Raw genomic sequence first — 14,960 nt, forward strand, 5'->3', positions numbered from 1 at the left:
GGAAGCCACCTTAGGCGAGGGTATGGAGAGTGGAGAGACGGAGAGCAGGGGGGATGTGGGAATGCAGGTGCGGCAGCAGATGGGGCTGGGAGAGGATGGGAGAGACAAGTGAGTGAGGGGGATCAAGTTTGTGGGAGGCGTAGAGGATCGGTATCCATTCGAGGAAAAGAAGGAGGTGCGGGAACGGAATAAGGTCATATAGGATCCGCGTGGGGGAGGGGAGACTCGATAGGCGAGGTGGAGCGCATGGGTTTCTAGGATTTGAAGGGATTTGTAAAAGGTATGAGGGGCGGAGATCCAGGTGGGATGAGCGTAGAAGAGGTTATGGCGGATAAGTGATTTATAGGTGTGGAGGATGGTGGTAGTGTCCAGACCCCATGTGTGGCCAGAAAGGAGCTTGAGGAGACGGAGTCGGGAGCATGCCTTGGCTTGGATTGTCCGGAGATGGGGGCTCCAGGAGAGGCGACGGTCAAGGGTGACGCCAAGGTACTTAAGGGTGGGGGTGAGGGCGATAGGATGGCCATAAATGGAGAGATAGAAGTCGAGGAGACAGAAGGAAGGGGTGGTTTTGTCCACAATGATCACCTGGGTCTTGGAAGGATTGACCTTGAGCAACCACTGGTTACACCAAGCGGTGAACCAGTCAAGATGGGATTGGAGGAGGTGTTGGGAGCGTTGCAGGGTGGGTGGGGGCGAGGGCGAGGGAGGCGGTGTCATCGGCGTACTGGAGAAGGTGGGTGCGGGGGGGGGGGCGAGGGAGGGGTGAAGGCGGCGGCATATCCGCCGTATACAAAAGGTATAGAAGAGGGGAGAGGACGGAACCTTGGGGCACACCGGCGGAGGGGCAGAAGGTGTAGGAATCCGTGTTATGGATGGTGACATAGGAAGAACGTTGGGAAAGAAAGGACCCGATCAGATGGACGTAGTTGATAGGAAGGGCGAAGGTTTGGTTCGATATTTAGGTATTGCAGTTAAGTAAGCGACGAAGTTACTGAGCTTAATTTAAGTAGACTGCTGGTTATTTCGGTGATTAGTTAAAGCTGTTGTAATTTACGCAAAATCGCTTATACATATAGACAAAGTAATAAGCAGGAACGAAACTAGGAGTGTGGGAAGGTGCAGCGTGTTTGTTTTGCAGTGTCACCGGAGACGGTGGTGATCCCGATCGTGTCGTGCATCCTGGGCTTTCCGCTGCTGGCGCTGCTCGTCATCTGCTGCCTGCGTCGGCGCGCCAAGCTGGCACGCGAGAGGGCGCGGCGCCGCGCGGGGTGAGTACCCAAACACTTCTACACAAGTTCTCGTTTTGACGCAGAGAGTTAAACAAAAGTATAGAGAGTGAGAGCTAGCGTCTTAGGAAGTGAAAACGAGTTTTCAAGCTGTTTGATCTATGATCTACCAGATTACATCTTAAAAATAATAGCTATTAATTACCAAAAGTAAAGCTACTGACTGGCTATCTTCCCCCTGTTAGATTCTTTAACGTATCATCTAATTCCCATTTCTCACTAAGTTGAACACCCCTGTTCATCCTACACTGTCAGCAAACTCGACTCCCTTAATTCTAAAGTTTTCTCTCTAGTCCCAACACTGGTACACTACCACACCTATACCGACAAATTACTACAAATCTACACCTACACACAATCCGTATCCTCTCCCTACGAAACTTCTACCGACTCCCTCTACCACATAATGAAATCTGTCATTATATTTACGCTTTTACTCAACAATCCACAACCGTCTGATTCACTGAATTAAAACTCTAAAATACCTTGGACTAACATTAGATGAAAAACTAACCTTGAATCCCCAACTAATAACCATTCAAAATAAAACCGAAAATATACTAAAACTGGTAAGCAGCTAACCGTGGAGCTACATTCCATGACCAATATCTTACAAGATAAACCTGTACCCTACCAAAAAAAATTGGTAATTAATCAGGGATGTTTTCGAATTATTTTGATGTAAAGTACTGTGGTCTCTAGTGGACCATTAGAGAGTAATTGCATTTCGCTTGATTTCTTACCCCCATGTTCGTGTAAGTAATACGCTGAAATTATCTGAGCAACGGTCTAAATTTCGATAGTATGTGCCATGTGTCTCGTTTGGAAACAATCTTGTTTTATTCACTCTCTTCACTTACTGTTGACAACAAATCACCCACTTTACTTTTCTTCCTCAGGCTCCCTTTCAGTATTGACCTATACTGCCACGGATTTTTTTTTGTCAGTGTTAGTTGTACGTTAACAACGATACACAGTAGTGTGGATCCGTTTACTGATGAAGAATTGGTCTATATTCATCTTTAAATATGGCTTTATTGAATGCGATGAAAGTGTGGCACAATGATTCCAGCTGAGCTATTTCTACAATGACGACAACCATATTACACTACTTTTGCATTACTCTGTGTTTTGCTTTGCACGTTTTGGTGATTGCATACTAAAGGTTTTTTCAGGTGTGTTGGTGTTTTCAGAGGAACAATGGTAACTGGCGTAAAAAATCGCGTAAGTTGCAATTACGTACTGGCTATTCAGAATTACCCGTTTGTTAATTTTTATGAGTGATTATCGAGGCAAGGTTTTCCGATTTATTAATTTAGCGCTTTTTAGTTAATTTTATTTTATTGCTTAAATGAAAGCTTTCATATAAAGGATAGCTATATAAATAGTTACTCATTTCATTCTATGTTTTTCGTGATTGTGAAAGTGAATGTAGCTTTGAATGATTTGATAACTATTTTACATTTTGCGTATATGTTTTAAGTTTTAAGCAACATTCGTTTTATACTATCTTTTTATGGACACTAATAACTGCTTTGATATGTCTGAAATCAACATCGTCTGGTTTTTATGTCCCAAGATATCATCATCATCATCGAATGTCACATAAACCGTGTGCTCAAAGATAACGTCATCGACGCAAACGTTAAATGTGGCGTGCTGCAGTAATTGTCTCAGGTGTCTCTCATTCAATGAGAGATGCCATTGCATGTTTACCTACAGTGGTAACCATAATACCCAGCTGCATACCGCAACACAGCTATACACGACTTTAAACTATATGACATTTCCCCAACCTCCGCAGTAGCGTTATCTGACTGTCATAGATTTTCATTTCGTTCTTTATTTAAAATGATTCCGTATTCAATATCACTTGCATTATGGTGACGCAGTGAATGAATATGTCATCATCCCACTTTTAACCAAGCACGTACCTGCAGTGTACACAAAGAGGCACACAAATTTTGTTCGTATTGTCTCAGTTTTGGAGGAAAATACGTAGACAAAAGTTGAAAGTAAGTAATTGCATGTAAGGTAGAAATCATTGTTATCCCAGTTAATGAGATAATTTTGACATACTACATCATTCTTCGCGCATACATCTGGCACAGCAATATTTCTTCTTTAGATGTTTCGGTAGATAACCGTACAGCCATCTTCAGGGTATGTAAGAAGCTGAACTGAAACTATGTGACACAATTATGTGCAGTAAATGCACGAATTGCGTATTTTGTCAACTGGTCACCGACTCATCTTTAAGCTGAGAGTACGATAATCAGCCTAAATATCGTAAGAGGAATACTGCTGTTCCGAATGTACGACCACAGGCGATGGAATGCTGGTTGTATCATAATTAATGGCGTAAACGCATACAATTGAAAGTATGAGATACTAGCAGCAGAAAAGTCTCACTAAACGTAAGTACGAAAACAAACACTCTGCGAGATGAAACTTCCTGGCAGATTAAAACTGTGTGGCGGACCGAAACTCGAACACGGGACCTTTTCCTTTCGCGAACAAGTGGTCTACCAACTGAGCTACCCAAGCACGACTCAAGACCTGTCCTTACAGCTTTACCTCCACCAGAAACTCGTCTCCTAATCACCGACCAACGACCTGGCTTCAGCTTTTCTGTACTATCTTTGAAGCATCAGAAGCCAGGACGATACCTTTGATAAAGATTGTGGCTCTTTTCCTCACCTTAACTGTCGAGACCAAGTTCTAATCTATCTTTGAAAATCTCATTGCCCACTGGACTTCAGCCTCTAAGGTTCCTTCCTTTGTCGTCCAGAAGCTTTGTTCCACATTACGTTTGCCAGGAATCCTTTGTTTCATTATTCAACACTAGAAGAAGGAAGCATGTCTCCGTACTAGCAGTTGAATACGTCAAAGTGCAGTGTCCTTTCATTACGAAACGGTGAAAGTTGCCTTTTTTCTGTTATTGTTTGATATGGTTCTCTTAGTGCATTGTTTATCCCAACCTCATGCACAGGTGTGATCCATTTGCAGATTTCGTGAATCAAAACACAGTAATTATTGCCAATGCAACATACGAGGGCAGTTCAATAAGTAATGCAACACATTTTTTTTCTCGGCCAATTTTGATTGAAAAAACCTGAAATTTCTTGTGGAATATTTTCAAACATTCCCGCTTCGTCTCGTATAGTTTCATTGACTTCCGACAGGTGGCAGCGCTGTACGGAGCTGTTAAAATGGCGTCTTTAACGGATGTGCGTTGCAAACAACGGGCAGTGATCGAGTTTCTTTTGGCGGAAAACCAGGGCATCTCAGATATTCATAGGCGCTTGCAGAATGTCTACGGTGATCTGGCAGTGGACAAAAGCACGGTGAGTCGTTGGGCAAAGCGTGTGTCATCATCGCCGCAAGGTCAAGCAAGACTGTCTGATCTCCCGCGTGCGGGCCGGCCGTGCACAGCTGTGACTTCAGTGGACTGTTCTTCCTCATGCACCCTACAGCCCCGATCTCGCACCGTCGGATTTCCATATGTTTGGCCCAATGAAGGACGCAATCCGTGGGACGCACTACGCGGATGATGAAGAAGTTATTGATGCAGTATGACGTTGGCTCCGACATCGACCAGTGGAATGGTACCGTGCAGGCATACAGGCCCTCATTTCAAGGTGGCGTAAGGCCGTAACATTGAATGGAGATCACGTTGAAAAATAGTGTTGTGTAGCTAAAAGATTGGGGAATAACGTGGTGTATTTCAATGCTGAATAAAACAACCCCTGTTTCAGAAAAAAAACGTGTTGCATTACTTATTGAACTGCCCTCGTGCTTACGAAAACACTTTACATTTTACGAGTACGTAACAATCACGAAAGTGAATAGTGTTTACCGTGTCTGTAGAGCTCAATAAACTCCATATGGCGTGGATCATAGGGAAGTCAGGCAATCTGAGCTTGAACGGGTGTGGTGCCCCTCGAGGGTTACCATTCTGGAGGCTGTCCGTGCTCTGGGTATGCTTCAGCGCATACCTTGCGATGCGGCGGTGGAACTTCTTGTGTCACTGAGAAATGGGATCTTGTCTAAATCAACTATATCTCAAAAATGGTACAAACTTCAATAAAATAACGCAGCCTTAACGTGTGCGACATTTAATCACCTAAATTTTCTAGTAGCTCGTTTGAAATTTATGGATCCTACGAAATCAAACACCAACATCGTAGTGGTTTTATAATGAATATATATCATGTGGTAGTCCATACGAGAATTCTTTCAAAACCAAGTCAAATGACAGAAGTCATATTATAGCACAGGTTAGAACCATATGTTACATTTCTAGGACACCTGGTACAGACTTTCCGTTGTTCCCAAGCAAAGTGGGTACAGTGTTCAAGGGGAAAGATGACTTACAGAGAAAAATTTAAGGATGAGTAGCTTTTTTGTAATATGTAACATTCCTTCGTGTGTACCCCTCTCCTCCAGTTCAGGAGCAGTCTCTGCAGAGTGGCAAGTGCCTGATAATTACCAAATGTTCCCTCTGTCTGCCCCAACAGAAAGAACTTTCTATATCATGAGCCAAAGTCTGAACTCATCAAGCAGCTCTCCATCATTTCCACCCATGGATTGGGTGGGGAGCCGTTTAAGGTATGCAGTGTGCAATAGCGTTTAACATCCTCATACCCAAGGGATCATCTGCTTGTTATCACCAAATACGTATCTAACGAACATGGAGTAAAACTCACTCTACAGCGCCCGCACGCACAGCTCGGTGGAAAGTGGTCGATGACTCGACCAGATTTCGATCTGGAGTCATCTGCCAAACGCAGCAGCATCTAGCGGTAATCCACCTACATGGGTGCCGTTCGGCCAGTTTTCTGTACGTTAACAATACGTCAGTGTTCAAGAATGAGTGGATCATATTACAAAAGCTAATCATCATAATCGATGAAGATCCCTGCCCACAACCTTAGGAGCATCAGCAAATGGTAGCTTAATACTTGCTGAAATAACAAATGCCTCTATGTCATCAGAGCAAAAGTGTACCCCCGTATAGATTTAATTCCTGTTACAGCAATTGTTTTTCATATAATCGATCAAGTCACGTTCGACGCCAACGTGAAAACACCGTTCACAGTCGGCAGCACTGACAAAATGGTTCAAATGGCTCTAAGCACTATGGGACTTAACATCTGAGGTCATCAGTCCCCTAGACGTAGAACTACTTAAACCTAACTAACCTAAGGACACTACACACATCCATGCCCGAGGCAGGATTCGAATCTGCGACCGTAGCAGCAGCGCGGTTCCGGGGAAGCGCCTAGAACCGCTCGGCCACAGCGACAGGCCAGCGCTAACATTGGAGAGTATATAAAGCGTGTGGCGGGACGCGGATAACAGTGCAGTTGTTGTTGTATTGCGTAAACTGAGCGAAGTGTCTGACGTTCAAATGGCATTATCATTGGCTTTCGCGGCAGGGGTGGAAATACTTCCGAAATTACTTAAGTTTCTAAAATGTTCAGGTCCCGCAGTGGTTAAAGTACAATGCACATAGCAAAATGGCGCTATCCAAAACCTACTCAAAGGCAACTGTGTTGCATCCTGGGCCATAGATGTCAGGGTGAATGGTGCTTGCGGAGATGTGTACGTGCGAATAGACGTACAATTGCTGAGCAACCGATCACCCAGATGAAGCAAGGGGCTACCAACAGTGCCTCGTCAACGATCATTCGGCGAACATTGCTGCGTTTGGGCTTCCACAGCAGGTGCCGGGTTCATGCAGCCATGCTGACTGTTGTTCATCGGCAACAAAGTCTGGGACTTAGACGCTAATACCGCAACTGGACCTGGCGACAGGTGGCTGTTTCAGTTGAATCATGTTTTTGCTCCATCGAACAAGTGGCCGTTGGTGTGTTCGGCGTGAAACGTCTAAAAGCAGACACCCTGCAACAATCGAGGGAAATGCTTTTGTCGCATTCCCTGGGTGATCTCGTCAATGGATCAACAAAAGTGTGCATTTAACCTTGGGGAAGACCGATGGCCACGCTGTCTGGTCTCCTTCCCCAAACCAACCAACCAACCAACCTTGGGGATCACATCAACCCCGACATACAGTTTGCTTTCCCTCGGCACTATGACATCTATCAGCAGGACAATGCAACCTGTCACACAGCTTGCAGTGTACGCACATTGTTCTAAGAGCACCACCATGAGACTATCAGACTCCTATGGCCACGAAACTCCTCATATTTAAACACATTCGAGCAGCTGTGGGACCACCTCGATTGGGTTGTTCGTGCCGTGGATCCTCAAACAAAAGACCTAGCACGTCTGGCCACGTCACCAGAGTAGACATGGCTCGACACCCCTGCCGGTACCTTACAGAACCTCACTGATTCTGTTCCAGCATAGCTCCCAGCGGTCCGTACTGCAAAAGGTGGTTAGTCACGCTTTTGACAGGCGATCACATCAGTGTGACTGGACAGTGTAAAATGAATTAAATGAAGTTAGCCGGGTGACGTCTTCGATAACTGCAATATTCCGACTGGTGCACACCTCGTCATTTTCAAGGCACAAATGCAATGTGAGAGCACTTTGCAAGAAAACATGAAACCACGGTATGTGGAGCATATATACAAAGATAGCACACATACTATAACACTACCGCCATCACAAAACCAAGATGACTGAAGTCACAAGTTATCGATGGTGAATATTCCCAACAGGTGAGCAAGTAACATTAATTCTGTCCCTCTTTTATTTGGCCAATGAGAGAGCATCATACCAAGCAAAATTTATGCATAAACAACCATCTCTATTTATTAGGTTATTTTCTAATTGAATCTCAACTGATTCCTTAACAACACCGTATGGTGGATTGCGGAGTATGTATGTAGATGTAGATAGATGTGAAGTGTATGCCAGAATCTTAGTGTTGTAATATTCCATAATATAACCAACGTCAAGCCAATGTTGTGCAATAGCTGACGCTCACTATGCCGGTCCTCCACGAGTTTGACGGTCTGACCAGTGTATGACATGCCATAACTGCAAAACGTGTGGCAGACACCAGCCTTATGGAAACTGACCGTAGACCGTGATTCAGTGTTTGAACTCATCACGATTAGAAAACGCGGCCTGGTAGAATGAATCAGAACACGACGGCAGGCCACAGCGTTCTGTGGAAAGGGGTGCCCCGCAGGCAAGAGCGATTCCGGTGGCTGCGTCACCTGTCACGCAGTCAAATTGGCCGAAACCGCATTAACAGCTAGATGTATATCTCCTTTGTCGTGGTTGTAGACAATTTGACAAAGTCGCGCAGGAAAAAGTATCTTTACGTTGGCGATCCTTTGTGTCTGTATAGCGTGATTTAATTTTATATATTTGTTACAAGTTACATATTTTGTGCAGAAATGGGGAACTTAGACGATGGCCAATTTCTCTCGTATTAGCCTTGCGAAATGGTAGCTATAATGAAACGAAGATGTTGGATGCACGACATTAGTAGAAACAGAAAAAGCTAAGGGGAATACCATCACCTGTACATTGAACTAGAGACTCTTCAAGTATCTTCACACATCGTGAGACTGTTTTTTGAGGGTATGATACTGTTATGACGTACTACTTTTCTCATTCAGATAGGAACTTCTATTTCACTACTTGGTCCTCTAGTATTGAACATTGACCCCGTGAAATTTATATAAATCATTCTCGCCATTTTTTATTTTCTACATTATCAAATGTCGTTTTCCCAGATACCTGACAACTAGAAACACAAGCAGGACAACTGTATTTTACTTTCATGAATCATATTCTGCCATCTAAATGACAGTAAAGCAAATGTGCACTGGAATTTAGAATCTTTTGCCCAACTACAGAAGAAATTATTTGACTTGTGTCAACAGTGAAACAGCTGAGTCAGTCGTGGCACAAAGATATGCACTGTAGTATATGATAATGCATTTAACTGCGGAACCGTCTGTGTTGATTTTTCTGTAAGGGGCTCTTCCTTGGACTAATAGTAGCATCACATTTCAATAATTAAAAACCTGTAAAAAAAAAGAGAATCAAGCGATAAATCTATATCCAACATCAAATTTCTGTTTTTGTGTTGACCATATGTAGTTCAGGAGGTAAACCCTTTAGTGACAGCAGATTTTAAGTATACAACAAATTTTAGGACCGTTGGCAAGATTATGCCAAAGATATTCCTCATAAGATCAGAAGTATTGCCTTAAATTTTACTGTGGAATAACTGTATGGGGTAATATCTTTGGTTGTTCGTATTATAACCATGAATAGAAATAATTCGTTTGGATGTCAGGAATACCATGTGGGTCTAGACAATTAATGCTTGCTTGAAAGAGACACATAATTCCCTCACATGAAATCCGATTTCAAGAAATGTGACGGTTCTTCCTATTTCGATTTTCTTCATATTGTTTCCCATTGTGATCATGTTGTTATGTACATTGTAAAGTAAACTATGCTGTAATATTTACTAATTAATTTCCAGTGTCTAATACAGTACTGTTTTCAGTACATTTTGTGTAATATATTGTATGTGTGAATATTACAATCTTTGCAAAAATGTTTAACATTTAAACCCACTTCAGCAGCTATATCACTGCATGCTTTTGGCCATTTCCAAAATTTTCTTGGAATCTGTATCACCTCCACAATACAGGACGTTCTACTTCATCACCTCCTTTGTACGTTCTTTTTTTCACATGACCTCCATTGCGTTCATTACACGTTCATTGACACACTCAATCTGTCTCCCATCGCTGCTGCCTCAGCTGTCATTGATAACGCAAAAGTTTAATGCACCCACAGGTGCACATAGGCCCCAGCGAGTCTATATTTTAATGACCTGGTCAGAGAGGACTAGAGTTGTCAAACTACCAGAGGCTACAGTATACTACTGAAAGTAACTGTACATTATGATAGTGTTCCTAGTAGTTTAGGTCAGTTAATATCACAACTGTGCTACCTGCATGTTGGGTGTGTTGCATACCTATCAGGCATTTCTATCACTTTGTTTACATATGCGATTAGTGTCTTGGTATATCCCCTAAAAACCAGAAGCTGTGAACTGTCTAGAAATTCAGTGAGGTTACATGAGGGCCACGTAACAAATGGAACATTTTTGTTATACATAGTTATACTGCTGCCTGTTACTTAAAAATAAACAGTAATTATAGCAAAATGGAAGCTGTCAATGTTCAATTCAGGTTTTATTCGAAAAATATTGATTTGTAACGTCAAACTGAGGCACATTGTAAAAAAAAGTATTATACAGTGCTTGAAAGTGCAGTTTCCTCAAGCTAGGTAAAATTTTTAAAAAATATCGAACAGCGCTTCTGTATTTTGTCAAGTTTATATAAAATACATTTCTGTTATTCCTAAACAACTTTCGCACTGATCAGTAATAAGAGGAAACTCTTTCCTTTGACTATGATAAAGGAAGCTCTACTGAGTACAAAATAACAAAAATAATTGTATAGATTCTTTTATGTTTGTGCATGTAGACTGTGCTTGCCCCAAAAGTAATTCTTTTAGTTACATAAAAGCGCAGAAGTTACATAATCAACCAATTTTTATTAGTCATAAAGTGCAATTTATATTTTGTTAGGATATGAAATACAGTACACAATGGACTAACACTGAACGACGTGCGGTTCTAATTATGTGCAAAACAAACAACCAAAAAAACAAAGAGAAGTCGTCTGCTCCCAGTTTCTCTCTCACACATTCATTGTTTCTTTCCCTACCAACGCTACCAATACTACAGGTCATCCTACCATTTACTACGTCATTTATGCACTGTACCAAAACTACCGAACCGTAGTTTCGGTAGAGCTCAGCTCTAGACAGAACGCAACGTGGAGTCGTAGCCTGTGGCCAGGCCGCGTCACTGAAATGCTCGTGTCAGCCACACAGAAAGCCGCTTTGACTTGGCGGCAGCCGGACTACGCCCCAGTCACTGCCAAGCTGTCTCAGAATACAGATTCGCAGCCGCGGCCGGTGGCTGTGTGCACCCACTAGAGCATTTGCTGTCTGTGTTCGTACACAGTTAGGGAAATCGTGCTATACATCCAAGCTGCTAATGAGGTTTAGTCAGCTTTCACAGCTTGACAGCTGACGCAGAAGCAGCAGTCGCTGCGGCCAGCCACTCTTGAGCCACCCATTCACAGACCGACCGGTGCGCGCCGCTGCGCTCGCCGACCCATCCGACGGTGTGTGGGCAGCAGCGACTGCTTTGCGGATCCTACCTGTGCTGACAGTAGTCGAATCATTCTGTGGCGGTCTAATATTAAATTTGAGGAAATTAAAACCTGAAAACAAAAATATGAGCGTATAAGAAATTAAATTTTAAATTGAGTTTCTATTTCATGGAACCTGATGCAAGGTGGCGAACAAGGCCGGGAAATCCGCAAGACGTAAAAAACTATAACAGAAATCGAAGAACACTAACTAGAAAACTGTAGGCCTTAAAAAAAATGTCGATATGTTTTTTGGAAGTATTGATCGATTTGTAATATTTCGAGATATACCGGAAAGACTGTTAACACACTCGTTAACATTCACGCTAAAACCTCGTTAACTGTCACATTCCTGTTCTTCCTATTTATTGTAATACACCCCACGGTAAGACAAAAAGTATCTGCTTGAAAAATTAAAGTGTACTAATTATTTTTCAAGATGCGCCGATCTTTTTTTTAAAAAAAGGTACTCATGGTAACTGGCTACATTTTTTCAGTGGATGGCCTTAGAGTAGCGGTTTTAAGCTTATTTCCTTGACAGAGAGTTGTGATACCATATTATTAAATAATTTCATTCATTTTATTAATCGTAATCCGCAAGATCTAAAGACAGCATTTCTTAAATAGGTAAAAAACTACACCTCCAATCGAAGAACGCTAACTAGAAGCCTGCAGGCCTTAAAAAAACCTATCGATTCCTTTTTTGAAGGATCGATAGATTTGTAATATTTCGAGATATATCGGATAGACTCTCGTTAATATCCACGTTAATACCTCGTTAACTTTCACATTACCATTCTTGCTATTTAATGTAAATACATACCACGGTTAGACAAAAAGTACCTGCTTGAAAAATTAAAATGCACTAATTATTTTTCAAGATACACCGATCTTTTGAAAAAAAAATACTTTAACTTTTCTTAGGTATGCTTTTTTAACTGAGTCTCAATTTTATAAAAAAATTATTCTTTGTCCTTCTGGATCTGAAGCAAGTTTTTTAAAAAAGTCTGTTGCATGTGGTTAACATTTTACAGTGATGCGCTTGATGGAGGTTAATATTGGGTACAAGGATACGTTTAACTGATTTTTATTGTTACTAATTGAGGAATAAAGTGCGTCATCTGGAACGGGTGGCAAATGGCTCTGAGCAGTATGGGACTTAACTTCTGAGGTCATCAGTCCCCTAGAACTTAGAACTACTTAAACGTAACTAACCTAAGGACATCACAGACATCCATGCCCGAGGCAGGATTCGAACCTGAGACCGTAGCGGTCGCGCGGTTCCACACTGTAGCGCCTAGAACCGCTCGGCAACCCCGGCTGGCGAAGGCATCTGGCCCAGACGGTATCCCCGAAAGATTATATGTTAACTACGCTACAAATATAGCACCATTCTTATCCATCATCTATCAGAGATCACTCTTCTTTTATGATTCTTGAACCAAGTGTTAGCTATGATTAAGCTATGCTCTGTGCAAAATTCTACCAGACGGCTTCCTCTTTCATTTCTTACCCCCAATCCATATTCACCTACTATGTTTCCTTCTCTCCCTTTTCCTACTCTAGAATTCCAGTCACTTATGACAATTAAATTTTCGTCTCCCTTCACTACCTGAACAATTTCTCTTATCTTATCATACATTTCATCAATTTCTTCATCATCTGCAGAGCTAGTTGGCGTATAAACTTGTACTACTGTAGTAGGCATGGGCTTCGTGTCTATCTTGGCCACAATAATGCGTTCACTATGCTGTTTGTAGTACTTTACGTACTCCTATTGTTTTATTCATTATTAAACCTACTCCTGCATTACCCCTATTTGATTTTGTATTTATAACCCTGTATTCACCTGACCAAAAGTCTTGTTCCTCCTGCCACCGAACTTCACTAATCCCCACTATAGATAACTTAAACCTTTCCATTTCCCTTTTTAAATTTTCTAACCTACTTGCCCGATTAAGGGATCTGACATTCCACGCTCCGATCCGTAGAACGCCAGTCTTCTTTCTCCTGGTAACGACGTCCTAAGAGTAGTCCCCGCCAGGAGATCCGAATGGCGGACTATTTTACCTCCGGAATATTTTACCCAAGAGGACGCCATCATCATTTAACCATACAATAAAGCTGCATGCCTTCGGGAAAAATTACGGCTGTAGTTTCTTCTTGCTTTCAGCCACACGCAGTACCAGCACAGCAAGGCCGTTTGGGTTAGTGTTACAAGGCCGGATCAGTCAATCATCCAGACTGTTGCCCCTGCAACTACTGAAAAGGCTGCTGCCCCTTTTCAGGAACCACGCGTTTGTCTGGCCTCTCAACAGATACCCCTCCGTTGTGGTTGCACCTACGGTATGGTCATCTGTATCGCTGAGGCACGCAAGCCTCCATACCAACGTGAAGGCCCATGGTTCATGGGGGGGCTATTGTGTATAACAATGCGAAAGTCCCCATTAATGTACGAGTACAAAATAAATGCCCAGTCTTTGGAAGCGGTAACATCCGTCAAGTATCTGGGTGTGACTATTCGAAATGATCTCAAATGGAATGATCAGATTACACAAGTAACGGGCAAGACGAACTCTAGATTGCGGTTTATTATAGAATCCTGAAGCGATGGAGTCCTTCAACAAAGGAAATTTCTTACAATACATTAGTTCGTCCCGTCTTAGAGTTCTGTTCGTCTGTATGGGATCTTACCAGTTGGGTCCGATTACAGAGATTGAGAAGGTCCAAAGAAGAGCAACAAGATTCGTGACGGGTACATTTAGCCGTTGCGAGAGCGTTGCAAATCTCATAGATATTTTGAAGTGGGACACACTTGCAGATAGACGACGCACTTAACGGAAGGGCTGCACACTAAATTCAGAAATTCAATCTTCACCGAGGATGTAGAGCATATATTATTACCACCAACTTTAAAATCGCGCAATGATCACCATTCAAAGATAAGGGAAATCAGAGCTCGTACTGAGGCGTTCAGAAAGTCGTTTTTCCCTCGCGCGATCCGCGAGTGGAACTGAGGGGCGGAAATATGACTTTGGCGCAAATTGTGCCCTCCGCCACACACCACTTGGTGGCTAGCGGAGTATATATGTGGATGTAGATATATTATTAAAAAATCTTTTACAAGCGTCAAGTGATGGGATTTCGTTTATTGAGCCAGCAGGGGAACGTAGCCTCAAAAAGGCCTAAGAACGAAACTAATAATGTGTTATATTATATGATTAATAACGTTAGTTACATATTTATAGTGAAGAACATGTTTCATTATCATCCTACACTCTAACGTGGTGCTTGGTGTGATGAAGATTTACTGTTTTCGTGATTATAGTTGCTTATTACAAAATTATGCAGTGTAATGAGACACCACACTAAAGTAACTCTAGTCTTGGAGCTTAAGAGTGACGATGTGTGTGTGTGTGTGTGTGTGTGTGTGTGTGTGTGTGCG

The 14,960-nt window shown here is 42.4% G+C and overlaps 1 protein-coding gene across 1 annotated transcript in view; it reads left to right on the top strand.

The window, feature by feature from the left end:
* Positions 1–14,960, top strand: part of LOC126184720 (uncharacterized) — a 1,073,920-nt gene that overhangs the window by 587,763 nt on the left and 471,197 nt on the right. The window contains exon 3 of the mRNA XM_049927243.1: positions 1,139–1,268. Coding sequence (XP_049783200.1) covers positions 1,139–1,268 — 130 coding nt within the window. The remainder of the gene's footprint in view (positions 1–1,138; positions 1,269–14,960) is intronic.

This window comes from Schistocerca cancellata, chromosome 4, assembly GCF_023864275.1.
Source record: "Schistocerca cancellata isolate TAMUIC-IGC-003103 chromosome 4, iqSchCanc2.1, whole genome shotgun sequence".
NCBI lineage: Eukaryota > Metazoa > Arthropoda > Insecta > Orthoptera > Acrididae > Schistocerca > Schistocerca cancellata.